Source organism: Cricetulus griseus, chromosome 3 (genome assembly GCF_003668045.3).
Source record: "Cricetulus griseus strain 17A/GY chromosome 3, alternate assembly CriGri-PICRH-1.0, whole genome shotgun sequence".
NCBI classification, from domain to species: domain Eukaryota; kingdom Metazoa; phylum Chordata; class Mammalia; order Rodentia; family Cricetidae; genus Cricetulus; species Cricetulus griseus.
The window spans coordinates 81681744-81708983 of NC_048596.1; the positions used below are offsets into that span (position 1 = coordinate 81681744).

General features: G+C 43.9%; 1 protein-coding gene across 3 annotated transcripts in view; it reads right to left on the bottom strand.

Annotated features, from left to right (window-relative positions):
- Positions 1-27240, bottom strand: part of LOC100763057 (IQ domain-containing protein K) — a 115351-nt gene that overhangs the window by 57837 nt on the left and 30274 nt on the right. For 2 of the 3 annotated variants that reach the window (XM_027410174.2, XM_027410176.2), the window contains exons 5-6: positions 11210-11262; positions 10997-11074 (exon numbers count right to left, since the gene is read on the bottom strand). In XM_027410174.2, coding sequence (XP_027265975.1) covers positions 10997-11074; positions 11210-11262 — 131 coding nt within the window. The remainder of the gene's footprint in view (positions 1-10996; positions 11075-11209; positions 11263-27240) is intronic. The other variant, XM_027410175.2, reaches the window with a different exon arrangement.

Sequence of the window (27240 nt, forward strand, 5' to 3'; positions counted from 1 at the left end):
TGCAGCAGGGCCACATGCTCCCCCTGTGGGCGAGAGAGACGGGAAAGCTCCTAAAGACCAAGACTGAGGGACTTCATTTTTTCTCATAAAATATACCCCAATTTGTGAGGTTATTTAGCTTATTTGTAACTAGTCATGTGCCTTTTCTAATGGGACTTCCAGAAAACTTAACAACTGGCATTCCACTCAGTCTCCCGAGGGTGAGGTCAGGTCAGGGTGTGGGAAGGGGGGCGGGCGGTAATCAGGCTCAACCCTTCTAACCCTTTCCAAACCATCATTAGATTACTGATGTCACAGAGTATTGAACCCTCGGCCTTATGCATGTTAAAGATGCTCTACCACTGAGTTATACCCCAACTCAGATCTTTGCTTTCCTTTTAAAATGCTTTGGACCCCCTTCTACTCTGTCAGTTTTGATTCTTATTCAGCATATTGTTTTTAAAAACTAAGATTCAATAGAAATGATTACAGCAGACCAATTATATTAAAACAGAATTACCAAAATATTAGAAAGAAAAGCTGGTGACACATGTGCTTCTAAAGTAAGCACCTGTAGCAATAACTAATGTGGTGGGTCAGCTACTTCAACTTGAAAGGAGCCACGGTGTAAATGTTACTTAGCCATCACTACACATCTGTAATGTGGCAGAAAGCTATACGTGGCTGTGATAACCTATGACTAAGTCAACCATAAGTACTGCAGTCGAGGCGGGAGCTCCTGCCAGACTCATAATCAGAACAGACAGGAATTACAGAAAGTCAGGAGCTAGCATCCCCTCGTCTGCACTCTGGGTCCCTGGGCAGGGGAAGAGAGGAAGGGTGAGTTTTACATCCACAAAGAGACTGGAGATTAAGAACTTAAATTTAAACAGGGTGAATGAAGCCCAGCAGTAAAGCAAGCGAGCAAGCAAGCAAGCAAGCAAGCAAGCAAGCAAGCAAGCAAGCCCATTTAAAAACCAGAATGAGGTCTGGGGAGATGGCTCGGTGGGTAAGCCACTTGCCATACATGCAGGAAGACTCTACACTGTGCCCATGTAGATCTGGGCACAGTGGCATGGCACATATCTATAATCCCAACAAGACAGATGAGAATGCCTGGAAACACCCAGGCCAGCTAGCATGGCATCCACGGTGGAAAACAACAAAGAGATCCTGTCTTAACTAAGATGTGAAGTGAGGACCAGTAATTTAGGTTATCTTCTAACCTCTACATATGCACCATAGCACATACACTCCCACATTCACATGTACATACACATACATGCACACATCATACACGTGACAATCGCATGCACATACCAAAGCCAGAATGACCAACAAGTTACAGAATTTGACTAAAAAGTTATTAAAGGGATCTTTCCAGATGGAAGAGGAATTTAGTAATATAGGCCTGTCACACGACTTTTCCTAGAGCAAGTAGGAGCATCAACAGACCAAAGAAAAATTAATTCCATTTGTCAAGCTGGATGAGCTGATTGGTTTATTGGGGTTATTTACAGGAGTGTGGATGACCCAAGGGCGGCTACCTACCCCTCCAGAAAGTCCCACCCAGCCTTGATGATTCAGGAGGAGCTACACTGTTGAAGAATCCCTTTGTTTTCACCTTACATGTAACAATGAGGAGAGATCTCAGAAGAACTTCATGAGCCCTGCTAGTCTCCACCTCCACAAGGGCATGTTAATAGCCCTGCCTCCTGAGAGCTCCCCAATGATTTCCAATGGGGTATCCCAGCTGCTGATTTAAGAGAACAATGGTCACATCAAACCCAAAGGGGATTTGCACACCAAGGCCTCCATGCAGATGTCACCTCCACTAACACATGATCCATCCCTGCCTTCCCCAGGTAGTGAGAACTCCTATGTAGGTAATTCAGAAAGAAGCATGGCTGACTGGGACCCAGCTACTTCCAAAGGCATCTGATGCATGGGCATTCTTGTGGGAGGATCCTCGACCTGCAGTATCCATGTTAACTCTGTGTGGTATCAGAATTACATTGCAGGACACCCTGTACGCCATGTACAGAGACCTGGAGAATTGTCGGTACAGAAAACCATATGCCCTGTGTCAGAAATCCTGTGAATAGATACAATTTAATCCTTTGGTGGCTGACTCTGGTTCAGACCTGGATTGTTTCCCAGAGTTCCATGTGGTAAGGCTTTGGTCCCCAGCATGAAACTGTTGGAAGACAGTGGAACCGTAAGAGAAAAGGCCTGTGGGAGGTTTTCAGATGAATGGAAGGAAGGTGTCCTTGAAGGGTAGTGTAAGTCTCTGAGTCTATCTCTTTGGCTTCCTAGCCATGAGAAGAGTGGGGGGTTTGCTTATATTTTTTAAGTTAGTATCAAAATAAGTTTCATTATGGCATGTTCTTACACATATTACTATTCAAATCTGCTGTTTCCTCCCTCTCTTATCCATCCTTCCTCCCATCACTGATCCCCTTCCTCTGCAGAGTTCCTTTTCTGCTTCCACAGTGTCTTGGTTTAAATGTGAGCTGCTTTCTATAGGCTCAGGTGTTTGAACATCCGGTCCCCAGGTGGTGAGACCATATGAGAAAGCTATGGACTCTTTAAGAGATACCATCTCACTGACTTGATAGCTATGTCTGCTTTCTGTTCACCTCTCTGCTTCCTGAGTGTGGTTGTGAAGTGACCAGCCAGTTTCTTGCTTCTGCAGGCAGCCATGTTTTCCCCATGTTGTGTACAAGTTTCCTCTGAGATAAAAGTTCTCCATTAAGGAAAGTTCATTAAGATACAGGATATTCTAAGGTGCGTGTGTGTGTGTGTGTGTGTGTGTGTGTGTGTGTGTGTGTGTGTGTGTGTGTAATATTCCATCCTACATGAAAGTTCCTTAACCTCAGAAAGTGAACAACTCAATGGCTTCAGGAAGTTCCTGAAACGTCTGACTAGGTATACTAGGACCCTCCCTCCCCAAGCCTATATGAACAGTAAGGATTGCTGAGAGACACTCTCAGACCAACTGAGGAGCATAGAAGAGGCTGAGACTCAGCAAGCTGCCTGGAAGAAGCAGAGACCAATCAAGCTCCCTGAAAGACCACCTGAGCTGCCTAAAGGCTGTGCAGTGTGTGCTAGGTTTCCAGCTTTTGTGAACTGTCACCCATGCTGCGTTGGATTTGGTGATAAAGCTATCTTTGAGTTATTTCTGCTCTCCTAAGAGGCTCCTCACACATATTCCTGTAAATAACCCCAATAAACTCATTGGTTCACCTACTTGGACTTTGGTGGTATCTTTATTTTCATCTATCATCAGCTATTCGCGGTTAGTAGATGTCTGTTCATGTTGCCCCAGGAATAATAGTGTCACAAAACACCCCATCATGATAGACTGTATCCCTTTGGAATTATATCAACTCCTTTTCCTTTAAGATGCTTTTGTCATGGGGCTGGAGAGATAGCTCAGTGGTTAAAATCACTGGCTGCTCTTCCAGAGGTCCTGAGTTCAATTCCTAGCAACTACATGGTGGCTCACAACCATCTGTGATGAAATCTGGTGACTTCTTCTGGCCTACAAGCATACATGCAGACAGAATACTATACATAATAAATAACTAAATCTTTTTTTAAAAGATGTTTTTGTCAGGATATTTTATCAGAAACAAGAGAAGAATCTAAGGCCCATGTCATGTGTACATGTGAGGTCTATGTATGGATATTTAAGACTAGATTGCACATGTAAGAGAAGCTATGTGATATTCTGTCTTCAAGATGAGTGGTTTTGCTCCGCTACACATTCCTGCCATGAAATACTGCTTAACTATAGACCCAAAGTAACAGAACCAAACAGTCATGGACTGGAAACTGCACTGTTAAAGTAAAGCTTTTCCCTTTACAAGCTGATTAGTGTGCACATTTGTTACAGTCATGGAAAGCTTACCAACAAACACTGTGCCCCCAAGATGTCTGCAGTGAATCCTCAGTCCCTGGGATATATGTTCCCTTCGTGGCACAAGGAACTACAGATGTCATGAGCTGAAGACCCTGACAGGGAAGATGATCCAGAACTACCTAGACAGCTCAGTGCTATAACCCCTTAGGAGGGGAAGGCAAGGGAGGTTCTGGGCTAGAAGTTAAGAGATAATGTCACAGTAGCAAAGGATTGGCCTGCAGAAGCTAAGAAATAGAGACAAGAATTTTCCTGCAGCCCCAAAAGGCACTGGCCATCCCAACACTTCAACTCTGGCCTAGTAAAACTGATTTTGGACCTGGATCCTCCAAGTCCATTAAAGAAGTGTGTGTGATTTTAACCTACTGAGTTTGTGGTAACTGTATGAAGCTGCCAACGGCAATTAACACATCACTCATAAATGGCAGCAACAACATGGAGCCCAGCTGTGTCTGCCATGCTGGCTTGTGCAGACAAGCTCCACAAGCAACAGAAAGCAGGAAAGGAAATGGTGCCATGTGCCCTAGAAACATGGCTACCTGTATGTCAACCCTCCAGTGACAGGGAGCCACTCTGAGGATTCACGCACCTCAGCATGCCCCAAATCCCTAAAGCAGCTTCATTTCCTGCATTGCTCTGAAAATAAATCAAACAGCAAGGAGAGAAGATGACAGACTGTCCCCCTTGGTGACGACTGAAACAGAAATACACTATTCTGTAAGACAAAATTAATTGAAAGGCTTTTTGTTTCCAATTAAGAGGGCATGACAGCAAAATTTCTACCCAACCACCATGTAGCTACAAACATCAGAAGCAAATGGGTGCAGTTTCCTGGGCTACCTTGAAAGCCTGGGTATTCTCTTAACTTCATTGCAAAGAGGTGGTCACGCCTCTGGAGCTTGTCCTCAGATGCCACGGGGACAATCCTGTTTTCACCTCAGTTTGTTGTCATAGGACACCTTTCATCATCCAACTGTGTTGGGATTTCTTCCTTTTATTTATTTTGTCCAAGGATAGAATTTGGCGGAAAACACACTTCACCCAAAGCAACCTTTTCTTTTCTAACACAATCATGGCTTCATTGAAGGCCTCAGTTTCAACGGTGTCTTTCATGAACCTTCTCCCCTGAGACATGAGACCAAAAGGGCAGTGGACCCTTTTGTTCCTAGCTCAATTCGTTATTTCTTTTTCGCTAATGACTCTGATTGAATCTCAGGGTAATACTTTTGGGCTGAAGTAAAAAACAAAATCGATACGTTTCCTGTTCTGAAGATGTTAGCAAATAATTCCATTGCCTCTGGCCAGCTAGTTGCATTAGGGCCTCTATGCTTCAAGAGGATGGTGCTGGGCTCTGAGTAAGGGGAAGGCCAGGAGAAGGTGTGGCACAAGGCACACCCACTGAAAAGTAGGGAATAAACTCCTTCCTCACACTCCAGGAAGAATCCACGGTGGACTGCACCACTGTTTCCTCATCATCACTCCTTTTCCTGTGAAAGAACTGGCATCCCTGCTCCGTTCTACGCAGCCTTCAGCTTCTCCCTGAGGCAGGTGTCACTCCCTTCTAACACCAATGTTGACTTGGCCACGAAACTTGCCTTAACAAATGGGATGTGAACAGCAGTAGTGTTTGCCATGCATGGCTTAGCCATCATTCTTCTTCCACCTCTATGAGGCCAAGGAAGGGGACTGCTCCTTCATCTTAAGTCCTAGAATGAAATGAGATCTAGAACAGAGCCCAAGATGACAAGCACACAGCATGAAAAGAGTGAACCTGTGGTGTAGAGCACTGAGATGTGGGGTTGTTTGTTACTGAAGCAGAACCCAGAGAAAGCTGCCTCCTACTATGGAGTACTAGAGGGTGTGTGGCAATATCATGAAAGAGGACATATTAATCAAGGTACTTTCATCTGCAAGTACCAGAAATTGAACTAAAACTGGCTGGAGGAAAAAAAGGTGGGAAAGGAGGTATTTACCTGCTCATCTAGAGTTGAGAATAGAGTTGAATAGAGTTGGCTTAGTCATGGTCAGAAAACTTAACAAGCAAACAAACAAGATCTCAGACTCTTATCATCTCTCAGGCCTGCTTTTTATCAGACATGATTTTATTTTCTGAATGCTTTCAGCAACTCAAGAATTGTCACTCAGAGATCCAAAGCTAGGCCTAGGGCTGTAGCCCATTGATAGAGCACTTGTCTGATATGCCCAAGGCCCTGGGTTTGATCCCTAGTGCTGAAAAAAACAAAAGCAAAGATCTAAGTCTAGTGTAAAGGAAATTCCCTCCTGTTGCCCCTTAAAAAGTCTTGAGATTATCTCATACTGAACTAGCTTTGGCAGCAATCATCTGGATGGGATCCCTGCTCTGTTTGGACAACCCGGTCCTACACTCAGCTGAGGGCTCTAGCTCACTAGAGTATGTGGACTGAGAAACATGAGAAGTGCCCCGAAGCAGGAAAATCAATGCAGAAAAGCCTTATGTTTTACTATAACTATTGTTTTATTGTAACTATGGAAAAGCCATAAGTACCCACCAGAAGTCACTAGTTAGAGCAAAAAGAAAAGGAATAAATACACCCTCCCACCCCCACCTCCTACCCCCCCACCCCCCCCAACTTGCCACCCATTTTTTGCAATCTTCTTTGAGACAAGGTTTCACACTTGCTATGTAGCTGTGTAGCTAAGGAGTAACCAAGGACTCTGAACTTGTGACCCTTCTGTCCCCGCCTCTGGAGTGCTGAGATGGCAGACATGTACCCCCACACCCAGTTTATGAAGTGCTGGGTATTGAATCCAGGGCTTCACACATGCTAGGCAAGCGCTCTACCACTCGACTCAGGCGTATTCTGCATTCTTAAAGCAACTCTTAGCTAAGAGAAAAATCCAAGTCATCCATGTTGGAATGAAGCATCATTCTGAAAAACTCTTTAGGTCTAGAGTGATATAATTCCATGATGATCCTTGACTTGAAGCGTTTTCTTTCACTGCATAATTTATTTCATAAAGATGCATATTTTGTACATAATGAATTCTAGTTGCAATTTTATGAGCTAAAGAGTATTTTTAAAGATTGTCAATGTCCTAAGCTATACAAAAAAATATTAAAACAAAAATAGGCTTGGGGAGAGTAACTACGAAAGACTAGACAGAAGACAGAGTCTGCTAAATTGAGAGCAGGGAGAGAGGGCGATGGCTGGACCTGGTAGGAGAAGGATTGTTTACAGGACAATCACTAGCAGCCACCTATGACAAACGCCTCCAATCCAGGGTGATCTCACACGACAATGGCATTGTGCTGCAGGCAGCTGGACTTTGACATTAAAATAAGACCCAGGTTCCCACGAAGATGGCTCCCAGGCTGACAGACCGGCTTACTGGAAGCAGTAAGTAGAAGCAGATATATTTAGCATTACATCTCACACAGGGGTTGTTTGCTAAAGTCAGGCCAAGAAAGGAAACTCATTAAGTAAAAAAAAAAAAAACAAAAAACATTTCAAATCCCTTAAATTACCCATATGTATATATTACATCCTTCATGAGGTCAGTTTCCTCCCAATCTCAATACTGATCCCACTAAGTTCCGGTTGGCAGGTAAGGCAGCCGGTGCTCTTGGCGGGGCTGCCTGGGTTCAAATTCCGACTCTGCTGCTGACTTGTCAACCTGAGTCAAACTTAGTCATCCTGTGCCTCAGTTCCTTTTCTGAAATGTGGGTGTTTCTGGGACATCGAGTGTTCCCCAGTAGCCATGAGCCCACATGCACAGCCCAGACCATACTTCCTTGCAGGTAGTCAGGGTAGGGCTCTGTGAGGAGGGGTGGAAAGGATTAAGAACCTATAGGTAGAGAAGGTTAAGAACCTATAGGCAGAGAAGGTTAAGAACGGAGTGGGGCATCTCCTCTATTTCCTGTGTGCTCTGGTCTTGTTATTGTTTATCAGAGTGTGGCCAACCTGCATCAGGCTACTGATGGGGAATGTACTGTGTATGTTCATCTTATTGATTATTGAATAAAGTACTGTTTGGCCAATGAGACAGCAAGTTATACAGGACTAGGAGTCAAAGAGGATTCTGGGAAATGTAGTAGAGAAGTGGTGATCCAGGCAGGAAGTGACATAGCAAGGAGACTCATATTTAAGCAAGGAGAAACAGGAAGTGTCCATTTTTCCCCTCCCCTCTTCCTCCAGCAGCACAATGTGATCCACCGGCAAGGAGGGACACCAATGGAAGATGTCCAATAAGATAAGTCTTATAAAATATATAGATTTATGATAATTAAGACTGAGCTAACAGATGAGAATCCTAGTCATTGGCCAAGCAGCATTTGTACCTAATATAAGTCTGTGTATTATTTTGTCCATCCACGCAGTGGACAGAACTCGGGAGACTGGCAGAGACCACCCACATGGCAGTAGAACTTGGGTGGCTTTTGGCAGAAAGATTTATTGTAACAGGCTACCTGAGTGGGGAAGAGGTGCAGTGATCACTGTATTTCTCCAAGACTAGCTTCCTTCATTGCCAACTGCCCGGTCTTAGCATCTATATCCAAGAGCTGTGGGGAGGCTAAAAGGGATCATATTCAAGAAAGCATTTAGCAAAGTGACTGCTCAATTAGACCAGTTATTATCACCTACAGGCAGGGTGACCTCTGATGCAGGTGACCTCTCACACAGGTGACCTTTGACTCAGGGTGACTTCTATGCAACAGAGAATTCGAATCTGACTGTACTCTTAAGATTACTCAGGAAGCTAGACTGGTGCATGCCTCTCATTCCAGCTTTCAGGAAGCTGAGGCAGGAGGATTGAAAGTTTGAGGCCAGCCTAGGCTACAGTAATATTCTGTTTCAAAAACAGAAACCACAGCAAATAAACTGTACACAGAGTAAGCTTTTGGAAACAAAATGAAAATAAAATGATGCTCAGGCCAGTCTGAAAGTTTGGATTTAACAGGTCTTGAGGGAAACAAAGCTCTATAGACGATTTAACAATTCTTATTCTTACTGTTCAGTTTTGGGGACAAGGTCTCACTATATAGTCCTGACTGACCTGGAACTCACTCTGTAAATGAGGCTGGCCTCAAACCCACAGAGATCTGCTTGCCTTTGTCTCCTAAGTACTGAGATTAAAGGCTCATTTCACCATGCCTGGTTTGCAGTAGATGTTATATTTTGGTTGTGAGCCTAACCTTTAATGGCTGAGCCATTTCTCTAGCCCTGGCATGCAGATGATTTTTAAATGCAGCCTTGGTAGAAAACCACAGGATTAGGTGCTGGAGAGATGGCTCAGAGGTTAAGAGCACCGGCTGCTCTTCCAGAGGTCCTGAGTTCAATTCCCAGCAACCATATGGTGGCTTAAAACCATCCGTTATGAGATTTGGTGCCCTCTTCTGGTGTGCAGATATACATGGAAGCAGAATATTATATACATAATAAAATAAAAAAGAAAAGAAAACCACAGGATTAGATCACAGGTTCTCAACTTGGGTAATCTGCCTTACACCCAGCTTTGAGACATTCATCTGTCTGCAGATATTCTGGAATATTCAAACTGTAGGGGTGGGGGTCACACTGGCATCTAGTAGGGAAAAGGCACCAATGTTGCCAGCATTACAATGCACAGCACAGCACTCCTCCCCACACAGCCAAAGTCCAAAAAACCTGGGCTAGAGGTTGTTTCCCAGCTCCCGTTCTCATGTGCCTGAAGGACTCTGGCTCCTGCTTGCTTCGCTGCCTCTTCCAGCTCCAGGGTACCCCGGAAGAACATGTCCCCTAAATTCTCAAATCCAAGTCTGGACTCAACCCAGCTGGGTTGGCTCCAGGCCCAGGAAGGGTCTCCTGCCTCAAGACTTCCCTTTAGTGTTTGTTATCACGTGAATTACAATACTACACAAACTACTGCTGTGTATAAACATGCCTCTCTGCTCTCGGGCTTCTTGCCTAGTTTGTTCATTTCTGGTTTCCTCAGCACCAAACTCTCTGCATTACGGTGGGGAGGTGTTAGATTTCATCTTTTTCATGCTCCTGGGCATCTCCTGGAAAGATAATGGAAACACAGAATACAAATGCCAGCAGAAGCCAGAACATTGTGTCTCCAGATGCAATGATGGCTGCTACTTCTCAGTGTGTTTCTATGATTTACCAAAGAATTCCAGGCAGTAAGTGACTAGGGATTTACAAGGATTCTCAAGGAGACAAAGCCTTGTATTTTGTTTTTAGGTTTATTGTATGCATATGGGTATTTTGCTGCATGTTAAGTCTGTGTACCACATGTGAGCTCGGTGCCTGCAGAGGTCAAAAGTGGATCCCCTGGAATTGGAGGTACAGATGTTTGTTGACTGCCATGTGGGTGCTGGGAGTGGAACCTGGATCCTCTCAGCACCATGTAGCTCTGGATGGCCTGGGATTCACTGTGTAGATGAGGCTGGCCTCAAATTCACAGAGTCAGTTGAGCTTGAGTTGGAGACCTGTGGGAAGGGACTGCAGCTCTGCTGGTAAATCTTGCTTCTCATCTAGCATGTACAAGGACCTTGGGCTCAAGCCTCACTATCAGACAGGTGGGCAGAGACAGAGAAAGAAACTAGAAGGAAAAGTTATTCAGGCTAAGAACTTCTTTTCTGTGTTATTTCTGAAGTGTTTCTGGGATGGAATCAGTGTGTTGACAGAGAGAGCTTAGTCTTTGCTACAAATAACCAGACAAGAGTCCCAAGCATAACTGACCTGGAGTCCAGATGCAGTATGTGAGTGAATTCCCTTATACCAAAGAAAGTCATCCTGTACATAACCTTAAGATTAGGATTGGGTGGGCAAGATGGTTCAGTGGCTAGAGCTGTGTAAGCATGAGAACCAGAGCAGGGCTCCCCAGAATCCACATAAATGCTGGGAAAGAGCCTGTTCTTCAGTGCTCAGAAGACAGACACAGAGGATCCCAGAGCAAGCTGGCTGACCAGACCGACCACGTCAGCAAGCTTCAATAACAAGGTGAATGGTAATCAGAGAGGACTCCAATGTCAGCCTAAGCTTTTACATGTGGCCCCACACACATGCAAACTTACAAACACACATACTCGTAATAGAAAAAAAATATTAGGAGTCAACTATTCACACTTACTGGCATTGGAGCCATTTCTTTACAAATGGAATGGAGAAGAATTCTGTGAATGGTTCTCCTGCCCTCTTTGGATTCTGGCTTTGATTGACAAGAAAAAGGACAAGAATTAAGTCAGTAGTTCTTTAAAAAAAAAAAAGTCAGTAGTTCTTCTATCGCAAATTAATACAATCAAATCCATGTGGACATTGAATAGCCTTGACAGGAACAACTTACTTGTACAGCCACTCGGTCAGGAAATCACAGGCAATGAATTTGGTTTTCTTCCTCTAAAGAGAGAAGATAAAATTAAGTTATATTCTTTACCCACGTGTCTGTGTAGCACCAAGAGAGGGGGTGATTGGTTAGACCCATTTTAATATGCATGGGTGCATTATGAGGTTTATAAATATGTCAGCCAACAGTCTGTAGACAATATAAAGTAACCTTAAGATATTTCTCTAGTCAACTTTGGAGAAAGCATTTTCTGACAGTAGGGACTAAAGAAAGGTGGCGAGTGCACCTAGTAGGTGCTTATTACATGTTTCCTTGCTCTGTGCCTCAGGAGGCTGATTTTGAAATAGATTTATTTATTTATTTATTTATATGTATGTATGAGTATTTTGCCTGCATGTATGTATGTGTATCACATTTCTGGTGCCATCAGAGGTCAGATGAAGATGTCAAATCCCTGGAACTGGGGTTATGGATGGTTGTGAGCCATGTTAGCACTGGGTACTGAACCCTGGTTTCTGCAAGAGCAACAAGTGCTCTTAACCACTGAACCATCTCTCCATCCCTGAAGAGGCTGATTTTATGGTTCATAACTGCTAGGAACTGGTGGGAAGGATTTTATTCTAGACTACAACTTGCTTTGAGTCATATGTGACTTAGAAAGGACAAGCAGGATATATTCTGAGAGATGTAACCTTGGATGATTTCTGTGCAAACATCATAGACTAGGGCAGTGCCAACAGTACTAGGTGATGTGACCTCATTTTGTGTGGTTAGCTATTGGGCCATTGGCTGAAGCACAGGACACATGGTACATTGGCTCTTGGCTGAAGCACATGACATATGGCACATTGGCTACTGACTGAAACACTAGGCACATGGCACATTGTGTTTATTGAGTCCCTCAATCTACTCAAGTCCACAGCTAGACTTCAGATCTGGGTGCTACTTTCAAATGTGGAGGGGAAAACAAAGAAATAAAAACACTTTACTTTCCTGGCTTCTCCTGCCTGCTGTCCTCTGAAGTTCCCTTCTACTTCCATCCTGGAAAACAGGTATGGGCCTAGAAGAGGAACAGTCTCCTCAAGTCCTGAGACCAAAACCCACACTCTCAGCCTGACATGGTAATGCAGCCTTAGGAAGTAGGGCAGGAAGATCAGGAGTTGGATGCTACATGGTGAGTCTGAGGCCAACCTGAGAAATAAGAAACCTTGCCTCAAACAAACAAACAAACAAACAAACCAAAATACACACACTACAGTGGAGCAGGAGTTAGGAGGAGCTGGGCCTTTGCTAACTGCCTTAAGTCATTGTGCCAGCGTGGGCCTGCACTATCCCTCTCTTGATGTGTGAGGCAACATAGACTTCACTTGGTTTATTGCCACTCTTATCATTGCATGCAGCAAATACAGCCCTAGCTAGGAAGTCACAAGGGGAAAACATTCTAGTGTACTGGGTCAAGCTGTGTTAAGGGTACAACACTAGGCATCCTGTCTCCTGTTTCTCCCTTCTTGTGGTTGAAACAGAACCATCAGCTCCTGTCAGAGAACTGTTAAGGGGACTGGAAATGGAGGGTCCCTTTCTGGCTTGTTGTGTAGCAGTTTCCTCTGAATTGAGATGTTCTATCCTTTAGACACACATGATCCTTAGGACTCAAGGAACAGGGCTAGTGAGATGGCTCAATGGGCAAGGGTGCTTGCAGCCAAACCTAATTATCTGAGTTTGATATGCAGGATTCACATGCTGGAAGGGGAGTACTGACTCCCACAGTTGTCCTCTGACTCCATTCACAGGACTCAGGAAGCCTCGGGAGCCCATGTGTTCACAGGGTTCCTCCTGTCAGACAAGTAGTAACAGGTGCTAGGAAGGAGACTCCTGCAGCAGAGGTGCCTGAGAATGGTACAGAGGCTCCAGGGATAAGACGTGTGATCTGTGACCCATGCCACAGTGTAAACTCACTGATTCACCAAGCTAGACCAAGGTGGAATGACTTACTTGGTTTGTCATTGGTGCTCAATCTGAAGTAAATGGTCATTTGCTCAGGTCACCCCAGGAAAAGTCAAAGAACCCCTTTTGACAGACTAAGAACCAAGTCAATCTAGAGGTGCTGACAGCCACATTAGTAGACCTCCCAAGAATGTAAAGTATTCTGGAATTTTCTCTGTCCCTCTAGATTCCCTACCTTACCCCAGCCTGCTCTGTGATGCAGGGGGCTAGCTCATGTCAGCCAGCATCCCTTATCAACCACCAGGGGGCTAGCTAACAGGAGGGAGCAGCAGGAGATGTGGAGGAAGAGGAGGGAAGGGATTGGATTGTACCTTCCCCAAGATTCCTCTGCTAGTATCCTAACCCCCGCCCCAGTACCTCAGACTATGACCTTATAAACAGAACTGGTACAGATGGAATCAGTTAATCCAAAACAGCCCCATCTAGTGAAGACAACCCAGGGATCCATTAGCAGGACACCGTCAGGTAGACTCTTGATCACACTGTACTAGACCCTGGCCCTGGTACAGAAACTCAAGCTCCTGAGATCTGTCAGGTACAGGAGCCCCTCCAGCTCCCTCCCATTGGTAATGTGCCCAGGATGGAACTCAGAGCTCACTGTCTTATGCTAGGTACACTGAGTTACACACCCTGTTGGAAGTTTCTTTTTTTTTTTTTTTTTTTTTGTCTCCAAATTGTCTATGCTGGGTTGATTATTGTTTACATTTCAACTGTTTTAACTACTATTTTTCAGTTATCCAGTCACAGGCATCCTGAGGTGCCCCAGGAAGCCTTTTCCACGTAGGAAAGGCTGTCCTACAGTTTCCGGATGAACCCCATGTCACATCTCAGAAAGTAACAAGCCACAGATCATGTCTCCCTCCAGATTATCAGGTCTGGGGAGCAGGATGCACACCTCTCTTTCTACCCCGGACTTCATCAAGTGCCTTGTGTGGAGCAGGTGATCCCTGAGGGTTGAGTAAATGAATGAAGTAATGTTCCAGGAATAGTCCCAGGGGGCAAAGCAAGAAAGAGTCAGGTACAAGGATGTGGCATTTCAAACGAAGAGTTATTAGTATAATTTTGGATACATTTCATTCACTTCCCACAATGTCTCTCTCTTTTCTCTTTTTGAGACAAAGTATCCCTTAGACTGGCCTCAAACTAGCTATGTAGCAGAGGTTAAATAACCTTGAAATTTGGATGCCTTTTCTCTGCCTCCTAAGTGCTGGGGTTACAGGCATAAACTGCCATGCCTGGTTTGTGTGGTGCTGGGGACCAAACCCAGTGCCACAAGCATACCAGGTAAGCACTCAACCAACAGAGCTACTCCCCAGCTCAGCACAATATTTTCTTAGGGAAAATTTCCATCTGATTTCTTTTGCCTCCTTCCCTTACAGGCAGCCAATTTGGTTTTATAATCCAGAAAGCTGACAGCATTGCTGTGAAACTGATGTTCACTGAAAAGCAAAGCACTGCTTAGGGTTTTTAAAGGAAGCTTTATCGTAGCTGTTGTAAAGGAAACCCAGTGGTGCCCGGATTGCTGGAGATTATTTGCTGTCTTTTACCTCGAAGCCAACAGCTTTTATAAAGAAATAGAAACGCTGCCGGTCAAGGGGAGAAGATGAAAAGTGCTAAATCTTAGAAAGGGCTTGTTTGCTTGACATATAATATTTTTTTCTTTTTCTTTCTTTCTTTTTTTGTTCTTTGAGAATTTTTTAAGCATATTTTGATCAAGTCAACTTCCGTCCCTCCCTCCTTCCTTTCCTCCCTCCCTCCCTCCCTCTCTCTCTCCTCTCTCTCTCTCTCTCTCTCTCTCTCTCTCTCTCTCTCTCTCTCTGTGTGTGTGTGTGTTTGTGTTTTGCTTTTTAAAGGCTGTGCACGAAAGGGAGGACTCCCTTCAAAAGCTACCTTAAAAGAAGAAAATGCTTGTTACAACAATGTAAATATGTAGCCAAGCATGAATTGCAGCCTAATGGCTTAAACAATGGAGCAACTATAAGACAGTAGTCTCCATCTTCCCACACACCATGCTTGTCCACTTGGCATTTATCACGCCGGTTAGTGGTAAAGATTTTATGCAGAGAACACAGCCTTGCTCACCCTGTTAAATAGACTTTGACATAGCCGATGAAGCTCATGCACAGATTTATTCACTTTTGATGCAAAGAAATAAAGTGTGAGAGATGATATTTTCCTTCGGTTCTGGGCAGGCGTGGACGTGCCCTGCATACCCAGACATGTAGAACAGTGGGGTATTGTTCAGCTGTTGTTTAGTTTAAAAATTATCTGCTGGGGAGCTGAAAGGGAGAAGGGGAGGCAACTGAAAGGCTGTGGTGAGTGAAGAGATAAGAGAGGAAGTAATAGAAAAAGGAAAGCGCAAGACTGAAGACGCTTGGGCTGCCAGGCTAATAGGACGTGGGCAGATACAATGAATCTTTGACTGTTAAAAGACACAAGTGTGCATATTTGTACAAGCAGAACAAATGGGCAACCACAACGTTAAAAAAAGTTATTTTTTTGTTATTGTGTGTTTGTTTTTGAGACTGTGCAGTAAGCTCTTTCTAGGCCCCAAATCCTAAAAACAGAACAAAATCTATAGTGGTTGGTGGATGTGGTAGTAGATGGCAGAAACCAGAAGTTGGGAGGAGGAGGCAGGAGATCACGAGTCCAAGGTCATGCTTGGCTACACATGGGGTTGGAGACCAGCCTGGGACAGATACTTGAGACCCTTTCCCAAAAACAAATGTACAAAAATGTAAAGCTGGAAAGACATGTAAAGTTGAAAGGGAAAAGAACAAGGGACAAGGGACAAGGCATATGCCATCACAAATCTGTAATTTACTTTTGAGTCCAAAGCAGCACACTAGACAGACAGTGGGAAGAACTGATGGGCTGGTGGGTAGATAGATTGTGAAGCAAATGAAACAAAACATGTAGCTGTAACAGATGTGTGGGGTGGATTTGAAAAAAAAAATGGTCATAAGATGGAAGGGGGAATATTGTTTTTAAAAAAATGAATCTCAAAGACAGAAAAGGCGTATTTAACATGGGATCAATCCATAGAGTAGTCTATACCAATTTTTATGCTGAGCACACACACAGGTGATAAACTAAAGAGCCGAAGACTGGGAAGAGAAACTACTAATATTTGAAAACAATGAAATCTGGATTAATTGGGCGTCCATAATTATACCCCCACAACCAAGAGATCACAGCTGGCTTTGGTCGTGCACAACTGTAATCCCAACACTCAGGAGGCTAAGGCATGAGGATTGTTTGTTGGGAGACCAGCCTCTATAATAATGTCCTGTCTTTAAAAAAAATGTTCACCAACATAAAATGAATAAAGAAAATGTGGTACAGATCTACAATGTGGAATTGTTTTCAGCTGTAAGGAAAAATAAAGTATGTCATTTGGAGGAAAAATGATTACAATAGGAGATAATCACATTAAGTAAGTTTAGTCTGCCTTTAAGACAAGTATCACATTTCCTCATACAAATGAGGGTCCTAGGTTTTATATAGATACTTAATATATGTACAGATGACATGGAAGTAGAAAAGAAATAGTATAAGGGAACAAATGGGACTACTGGGAGGGAGAAGTATGCATGGGGAAGGTACTAAGGATATGGGGGATATGTCCAAGAAAGACAAATATCTCATGTTTTCCCTTATATGTGGAATTCAGGTTAAACACACATGCATGATGTAAAAGCAGAAGCAAGATTATTTGAGAAGAGGAAGGGGACCAGCAGGAGGCTAGAGTAGGCAAGAGGAGAAGATAAGGGAGGTGAAATATGGTCTAATTATTATATGAACATGCCATAATGAAACATCATTTTATCAATGAATAAACACCGATAAAGAACATTTTTCTCTAAAGACATCATTGAGGCTCTCCAATCAAGCTGTGCTAGAAGATCTCCCCATGGGCTTCTCACATCTTAAAAAAACATAATTTTCTGGGTAAGTCATTTTGAATGAGGTTTTTTTGTCACTTTCTGGAAATGCTCTCAAAGCCAGTAATTTCAGGAAATACAGAATCTTAGTTTTGAATAAATAACACCCAGTTTATAAATAACATTCAACTGGAACAGAGTCGTGTAGTTCTGCACTGGTCTTTATTGCTAAAGATATAAACATGCAACTTTTATTAAAAATTGATTACAGTAAAGCACCAACATAATGATGAGTGCCTAAAATATTTTCAGGGATGTGCTGATGGGAAGAATTCCCAAGTGAAGTATACAAAGCAGCCATTAAGCCAACTCTGTTTAATGTAGCTGTTCAATTACATTCTAATTAAGTTCTGATCTCTCCTGCTCCTATTAAGATAATCAGAGGCACAGCTAGATGTCAAGGGACCGCTTCAGAACGTCAGGCCTCATCTTTTCAGGTACTTACATGTCCCTTGCTTGATCTCTTCCTGAGGAATACAAGACAGTCCACTGCAGGATGGATCTGAGATGGCAGCCTCTCAGCCCCTCTTTGGAACACTGACGGGCTCTTGTAACTATCACCCACCAGTTGATTTCCTGCCTTAAAAACCATTTCCTTTTCCAACTCAGACAGCCTGTGACCAAGGAAGGCAACACTTAACAACTTGAGATCAGGAGGGCCAAGGTGAACACAGATTGTGTTAAGAGGGAGGCAGGACTCATTCTTACAGAAAGTCCTTCGTCAGGATCCAAACTCTGCAAACCTGTCTGCATGGTCTCATCTCCAGTGCACTCCAGAGTCTAGAGCGTGCCCTTCAAGGCCTGCTCTTTGCAACATCAAGACATGGGTAAAAAGCAGCTTTGGCAGGAGCTCCCATGGTACACCTGTGTAAATCCAGCTCCATATGCCTGCCCCAAACCAAGTTTACTCTTTTCCCAACCTGGACCCAACTCCCCCGACCCCCACCCTGGCTTCTCATGTGCTGGCATTTGCCTCCTTTCAAACAAGGCCCCTAATGACAAGAGCTTGTTCATACTACTTGTCACATTCCCTTCTTCAATCCTCCCAGAGCTCCTGGGGAGACAAGTACTAAAGCATCACCCTCCCCATCTAAGACTGGAAAACCAAGGCTCATGCAGTTGATGGAATCTTCCCAGGACCCCAGGGCTAGTAAAAGCAGGAGAGGAGACACAAGGTCAGTTGTGTGACTCCAGAACCTTGTCTTCCATCAGGGTACCAACACAGCCTCAGATGGCCTCTTCCTCAGATACTGGACTCAGTTCTAGCCTTCCATTCCAGGACAGTGCTGCCTAGTTTTTTTTGTTTTGTTTTGTTTTGGTTTGGTTTTGGTTTTTCGAGACAGGGTTTCTCTGTGGCTTAGGAGGCTGTCCTGGAACTAGCTCTTGTAGACCAGGGTGGTCTCAAACTCAGAGATCCGCCTGTTTCTGCCTCCCAAGTGCTGGGATTAAAGGCGTGGGACACCAACGCCCGGCTGCTGCCTAGTTTTATATGGACTTGACACAAGCTAGAGTTATCTGACAATGGGGAAAAAATGCCTTCGTAAGATTAGCCTGTTGGTAAGTATGTGGGTTATTGTCTCAATTAATGATGGCTGTGGGACAGGACCACCTCTACCCTGTTGAGGGTGGGGCCATCCGTGGACAGAGGTTTCTGGGTTCTGTAAGAAAGCAGGCTGAGCAAGCCACGAGGAACAAGCCAGTAAACAGCACCCCATCCATAACATTTGCTTCAGTTCCTGCCTCCTGGTTCTTGCCTTAAGTTACTGCCCTGACCTCCCTGGATGACAGACAAGCAGCAAGTTTGTCCCTCCTCTCCAAGTTACTCTTGGTTATGTTGTTTTAACACAAAATAGAAACCCTAAGACTAGAACCAATTAACTTCCTTTTTTCAAGTTAGCTTTGTCTTTTATCATTACATTCCCCTATATATGCCAAATACTGAGCTGACACTAAATTTAAACACATTTTCTTACTGAATCCTCACACATACATTCTTGTATAAAACAGTTGGGATCATCTGTACTTTAAAGAGGAAGAAACCACGGCTTAGGAAGATTAAGGTCACAACGCTTTCAGGTCTACCTCTCACATATCAGCTGTGGCTACAACAACATGAAAGATCACAGATGGACAGCAAGCACATTTGTAAGCCAGCACTCCAGTGCACAGAGACAGGAAGAGTATGTCTAAGGCAGCCCGGACTGCAGACTCTGAATATAATCCAATGGATCCCATTGTCACTCTCTCTTTTTTTCCAGGGACTTTCACTATTCAGACAAGTTTTCAATAGAAGAGTGAGTCAGGGGAGAGCAGAGGTCCCCAGGGTGAATCTGTTGTTTTGATAAATGGTCCTGCTGACAAACTACCTTCTAAATAGTTATGTCCTATCATAGATCAGTGCTGCGCTCAACTCTGGCCAGAGAAATTTCTTTCTGTAGTCAACAACAGTTGTAAGTGTGCTAACTCTTAAGTAACTGAGCTCCTAGCTGTGGCTGAGTCATCTACATAACCTCCCAGACCCAAGGCTCAGGGAACATTGAGGAAAGGGGGTGGGGGTGGGGCAGAAAGAACGTATGAGTCACAGATGGGGAGGAGAGCTGTGAAATGCTGGTTTCTGGACACGACATGGCTATGGGACTAACAGTAGCGGTGACCTGCACTAGATCAAGTCAGTGTAAATCTGAGCATGGGTGGGGAAGGGCTCTGAGGCCCTGCTCCTAGAGGAGGGGTGACTGGCAGTCAAGAGCTGCTAGAAGAAGGAGGGTCTCTCCTTTGGGGTTTTGGCCATTGGTAGCTCATGCCCAATTCTGTCGATAGCCACATGTGCACGTGGGCAGCACTAAGTGTAGTCGGGTGGTTATTAGTAACACCAACACACACAAAAAGGACGAAATAAGATACTGAGAGGTGGGGTGAGGTCCTAGGGGGCATTGGAAGGAGATAGTGTTGGATGGTATGATCAAAACATACTGTAAAAATATATGAAACTTTCAAAGAACAAATAAAAAAATGTTTTTTTAAAGAAGGCTGGGATGTGTTCAGGTTTTTATTTTGTTTGTTATGTTTGATCACAAGCTGTAATTCTAGCAGTCCCTCCTCCCTGAAAGGTGTCTTCACAATGCATTTCCAGCCTTTGAGATCATCATTATCAGTTATGCCCTAAGTCAGTGGTTCTCAGCCTTCCTAATGCTGGGACCCCTTAATAGAGTTCCTCATGTTATGGTGACCCCAACCATAAAATCATTTCACTGCTACTTCATAACTGTTTTGCTACTGTTACTAGTTGTAATGTAAATATCTGATATGTGACCCCTGTGAAAGGGTCATTTGACCCCCAAGGGGTCATGACCCACAAGTTGAGAACCACTACTTTCAGTTTTGCTCACATATACCACTTTTTAAAAGAGACTATTGAGAATCCCTTTTTCCAAAATGCTTGGGACCAGACTGCTTTGAGTTTCAAAATTTGGGGATCTGTGAAAATCTTGGGATGGAGCCAAGCCTAAACATGAAAAAAATTAATTTATGTTCCCCACATACCTTATACACATAACCTGAAAATAATTATATTTGATATTTTAAAATAATTTTACATGTCAGTTTCATGGTATATGTCTTAGTCAGGGTTTCTACTGCTGTGATGAAACATCATGACCAAAAGCAACTTGGGGAGGAGAGGGTTTATTTGGCTTACATTTCCATATCACTGTTCATCACTGAAGAACTTAGGACAGGAACTCAAATAGGGCAGGAACTTGGAGGCAGTAGCTGAGGCAGAGGCCATGGAGAAGTACTGTTTACTGGCTTGATCCCCATGGCTTGTTCAGCCTGCTTTCTTATAGAATCCTGAACCACTAGCCCAGGGGTGGCACCACCCACTATGCACTTGGCCCTCCCCCATCAATCACAAATTTTAAAAATACTCTACAGGCTTGTCGTAGCCTGATCTTATGGATGCATTTTCTCAATTGAGGCTCCTTCCTCTCAGATGACTTTAGCTTGTGTCAAGTTGACATAAAAACCATCCTGCACAGTAATAGAACGTGTTCCCCTGTGGCATCATGTTGGTGTTCAAAGTTTCTGATATCAGGGCTGGGGATGGAGCTTGGTTGGTACAGTGCTTGCCTGGCATGCAGGAGGCCTTGGGCTTGATGTCCAATGTTGTATAAAGCTAGGAGTGATGGCTCATGCCCATAATCTCAGCACTCAGGAGGTGGAGGGAGGAGGAGCAGAAATCTAAGGCCAACCTGTGCTAGAGACTCTGAGAAATTTTGGATTTTCACATTAGAAATGCTCTGCCTGACGGTTTAGAGTGACAAGAGCCCTTCCTTGTCTGTCTATACTATCTAGAAAGCAGTGTGTCGTGGCACATGCCTGCCTTCAATGGATTTTTTTCTTAATTATATCTTAAGCAGAATGTCATCTACCATTCATTCAGGCAAACCTACAGACAACAAAAGAGCCATGAGGGAGTAACATTCCCCTTACAGATTTTCTGTTTTCCAAATAGTTGATGTATGTTTAGTATTTTTGTTTTTTAAATTACTTTTTATTATGGGAAGAGGGGGGAGGGAGCTACGAGAATGAGAAGGGAAGAAGAGGAAAGATGCAGAGGTCATGAGGGAGCAGAAAGGTTGAGTCAGGTGAAGAATAGAAGAAAGGGTATGTAATAGGTAGGGTTTTAGTAGGGGGGGTAGTAGGGGAGGACGGGAGGGAGAAGGGAACTGGGATTGTCATGTAAATCAATCTTGTTTCTAATTCAAATAAAAAATGATTAAAATAAAAAATTACTTTTTATTATTTTATGTGGATGGATGACTTTCTGGATGTATGTCTGTGCTTCACATGTGTACCTGGTACCTGTGAAGGGTGTTGCATCCTCTAGATCTGGAGTTACAGATGGTTGCTGAATGAAATGAGGACATGACTGCTCCAAGGTATGGTTGAGGAGAAGGAATTTATTATAGATATGAGAGAGAGAACAGACAGAGCATCTGGAGTCCAGACTGAACCAGGCCATGAGAAGAGAGGAGGAGAAAGAGGAGAGTGAGAGAGGAGGAGAGAGAAGAGAGAGCAAGTGGACCGAGAGAGGAGCCAAGAAGGCACATGGCTGAAATGTCAGGGTTATATAGGAAATGAGAAGCTGGAGCGTGGAAGGGAAGCAAAGCCCCTGTGCAGGAGAGGTTTACATAGAAGGAATGGTGAAAAGAGGAGCCACAGGTACTGAGTGAGCCTGGAGGTCTGCATGCATTTTGGTATGCCAATAGGCACCACAAGTGGCCATTTGTCCCAGGTTTCTGACAAATAGGACCTGACAATTATGAGCCATCTAGTAGGTGCTGGGAACAGAACCCACATCCTCTGGGAAAGCTGCCAAGGCTCTTAATCCCTGAGCCATTTCTTCAGCTCCTGAGCATTTTCTTTCCAAACACTGTGTGTGTGTGTGTGTGTGTGTGTGTGTGTGTGTGTGTGTGTGTGTGTGTGTGTGTGTGTGTGTGTGGTGTGTGTTAGCTGAACAGAGACACACACATGAACAAATGAACACAGCCAAGACTGGATGAATCTCCCAGGCAAGTCCAGCTCCATTGCTCTTGATTCATAGAATAAATGATGGGCTAAATAAACAGCCATGATTTTAAGACACTAATGGAAGCTATTTTTGTGGTCAAAAGTTAACTGATTCTGTTTGTGTTTAACAACTGAAACACAACTTGTGGTGCAGTAATGATCTCCCCGACCTGGCAGTCGGTCAAGACTGCCACCTCAGCCATCTGGCAGACAAAGCTCCAAGCCAGAGGGGGAGAGTCATACCATGAAGCCACTGTCCTTCATTTGTAAGAGAACCCTGGGGTCACCCTTGGGACAGAGCCGTGGACTTTGTCCTTAAAGCCTTGTTCTCAAAGCTGGACTTTGATTTTTAGAAACAAAGACAACTCCCAGCCAAGTCTGGGGAATGAAGTGATCAATGCTCCTTTGTTAAGATGGGAACAAGAAAAGGAACACGACTATAGAGTTAGAATAAGATTTTTCTTGCACGGCTCACAAACTGGGTATGACAGCAGTTCGAAGAGTCGTCATGGGAACTGTTTCTTCTTTGAAAAATTAAAACCATTAAAAAATTTTAAATTTGGTATATAGAAATGATACATATTTATAGGTTATCTCGTGGTGCTTTGGTATCTGTTCATATGCAGTGCACAATGTTCAAATTAACTTAAACATCTCTCTCTGCTCACATGGCTCACTTAGTTGCATTGCATAATGGGATGTGTACCAATGGCCTTGTTACCTTGATGAACATTGGCTCCAGAACCAGAATTCCAGGTTTAGACTCTGGCTCTTCCTCTTAGAAGTATCATGAATTGTGCATCTCTCTGGACCTCCTTCAGTCACAAAGTAGGAAAGACAAAACCATCCAGTCTTGGACCACACTGACAATGGTACAAGACTGGGGTGGGGCTCATTGGTAGAGTGTTTGCCTCCTGTGCAGGAAGCCCTGAACTCAATCCCCAGCACCACATAAAACTGAGCACAGTGGTACATAGTGGTAATCCCAGAATTAGGGAGGTGGAGACAGGAGGATCAGAAGCTGAAGGTCATCCTTGGCTACACACCCAATTCCAGGCCAGCCTGAGCTACATGAGACCCAGTCTCAAAGCACCACTATCAACAAAACAAGATAGCAATATAAAGCAGTGTGGTAGTTTGAATAATATATCCCCATATCTCCAATATTTGAATGCTAGGTCTCCAGTTTGAGGCGGCTTAGGGGGTATGGCCTTACTTGAGGAAGTGTGTAAATGAGGGATGGTTTTAAAAGCTTAAAGACTTGGTGCCACATTGAGTTAGCTTTTTCTGTTTCCTGCTTGTGGTTTGAGATGTGAGCTCTCTGCTTCCAGCTCCAGCCACCATGTCTGCTTCCTGCTGTCCCCACCACTATGGACTCCCTCTGAAACTATAAGCCCAAAATAAACTCTTTCTTCTATAATTTGCCTTGGTCATGGTATTTTATCACAGCAACAGATGAGTAACTAATACAATCAGTCCCTGACACACAGAAAGCACTCACAGTGACTTTCATATAAAAAACAATCACTTGTGGGTAAGCTGGCCTCCTGACACTGACTCAGATGGCAGTTGATAGATGATTACAAAACAGCCCCTACTTTGGGTTATTATTCACTTAGGTGCTAAGTCCCCAAATATGAATTTGGGGTTGGCTGTTGGGACCTATTTGATTGTCATGACTGTTTTCGGCTTGTGGGGAGTTTCTCATCTCTCTAGATGAGGAAGGACCATTTTTCTATCATCTGTTTAGGAAGTCATCTCCTGCAATGAGTAGCTGAACTTCAGCAGCAGCAGAACTGATTGGCATCTTGGCTCAGCCAAGGACTGGCTCTGACCTTGTAAATGCAAATACGATACTCCTTTTTTCCAGAGTGCAGTTTCCACACTTCCAACTGCTAAGAACACGAGCTACACCTCCAGGCTATTCTCCAGAACCAACAGAATAGCACACACAAACACTGAGGAAGGCTGACCCTGAATAAAGGAGGTACTCATGTTTGAGATTTGCTGAGAGAGAGCTTGAGTGTTCTTGCACAAAAGGTAATTACACACTGCACTCTTAAGTGTCTCTGTTCCCACCAAGTTCAGCTGTTGAAATCCTAGCCCCCAGGGCGATGGCATCAAGAGGTGAAGACCTTCAGAAAGTGATTAGGTCATGAGTAGAGCCTGTGAGGGGAAATGAAACAGGTGTTTAGGAACTGTTTTTCCTAAATAGCATGGCCTCCTCACTTGGTCCACAAGGTAACAATGTAGGATATAAACCTGACATCTCTGCCTTCATTCTGTGTCTGTCTCCTTTACTTCGGCTGAAGGCATAGAGACAAATCGCTGCCCCTAATTTAAACTTCAGTCACTGAGGAGTCCTTCCCCATATAGTAATTATTCACGATGGTGAGGCCACACTGAGGAGCAGAAGTGATGGAGGCCTGAGGGTAAGATGAATCCCTTTGTGGAAACAAAATGGAGCTAAGATCAACAAGAGCCCACCCTAACCAGGCCTACTTAATTGAGCATGCCCCTTGTCCTCTGCCCCGGTTCTTTCTCTACTTAAGCTTAAAAGCTCATGTCAGTATCCCAAAGACAGACTTGAGTTCCTGTACCTTTTTTAACTGCTTCTCTTGCCAATGTGGCCATAGTGAATATATCTCCTGTCTCTGCTCTACAATTACTGTCTCTTTAGTTGGCACAGGTTGCTGAGTCTAGCTTTGTGGGAGGGGGCTGTGAGAGCCCAGGATTTTGGTCCTAGAAACTCTAGTTATGGGATTAACAGCCTCATAAAAAGAGACCCCATGGTAGGACAACATATGAGACAGACTGGAGGCACCATCAGATGGGATTGGAGAGTGGACATGAGAGTATAGTAGTTCAAGGCCATCCTCAGCTACATATTAAGTTAGAAGCCAACCTGAGCAAGAGGTTATGTCTTGAAAAAAATAAAAGGTGTGTCAGAGGATGGGGGGTTTACTAAATCAATCAATCAATCAATCAATCAATCAATCAATCAATCAGGAAGTAGAACCTCCCTGAAGCAGGATCAAGAGAGGAAAATGCTGGATATAATGGCACAACCCTTTAATCCCAGCACTTGAGAGGCAGAGGTAGACAGATCTCTGAGTTCAGAGCTACTGTGGTCTACATCCTGAGTTCCAGAACATCCGGGTCTACATAGTAAGACTGTCTCACAAAGAAGGATGAGGAAGACAGTGACATAAGAAGGGAAAGAAATCCTAAAGCCCCTCACATCCGTAGGCTGAGAACAAGATACTTTTGCAAATAATGTTATAAACCTGTGGCTATACCAAAATAATGCTTGATAACAAACTTGAAGAAGGAAAGATTTATTGTATCATGAGCTTAAGGGTTTGAGCCCATGCACTGTGACAAAGTATGGCAGAAGCTAGTACAAAAGGGCTGCTTGCCTCATGACAATTGGGAACAAAGCGAAAAGAAGGTTACACCCAATGACCTAACTTCCTTCCATTTGTATCACACACATACACACACACATACACACACACACACACACACACACACACACACACACACACACACCCTCCCTACTCTGCCACAAAAGTTTCCACCACTTCTCAGTAGTGCCACAGGGTGGGACTTAAGCCCCAAACCCTAATAATCGGCATCATTTACCTCCGTCAAAAAACAGTAAATTCAAGCACTTGCAGGTCCAGTTCAGAAATCACCACTTTCTGGGCCTGGGAGAAGTGTCAGTCAGTACCTAAACCACTTGGTACACAAGCATGAAGACCCAAGTTGGGATCCCTAAAACCCCTGTAAGGCTGGGGGCAGAACGAACTGTGTCTATATCTCTAGATGAGAGATAGTAACAGGAGAATCCCCAGAAGCTTGCCAGTCAGATATCTTGGCTTATACAGTGGCAGATAAGAGACCTTGTTCAAAAAAGTAGGAAGTGAAGACTGACATCTAAGGTTATCTGCTGACATATCTCTACACATGTGCTATGGTACTCATGAGTCTGTGCTCACAAACACAAACACACAGATTCATCATACACATAAACATATGCAAAGACTTTTAAAAAGAAGAAACTATCTCTTATGTGTAATAGTTGCAGGAGATTAACAAAAGACCACTAGCCTCCATAACATGCCTCTGTCACTTAACTGCAACCTTCAAAACATGCCGACTTTGAAAGAACAATATTCATCCACTGACCCATTCATCCATCCACCCAGACACCCAACCACCCAATAAACATTTTGCTACTTTGGAGCCACACTATGAAGCAAAACCGAAAATAAGAAAATCAAGCATAAATCACCATAAGCCAGCATTTTTAAGAGCAAACTAGAAGCCAGCAATTATTCTTGAGCCATATCAAGATAAAATGTCAAGGGTTCCAGTAAGCCATGAATGACTCTACTGTTTAAGAGCCATTTGGATGCGAGTTTGGTGGCTGGTGACAGATAGAAAAGCCCCAGTTGTGTGAGCTTTGTTTGGTGGCTGCTCATTGCTCAGTTGAAGCATCTATGCCCAGTG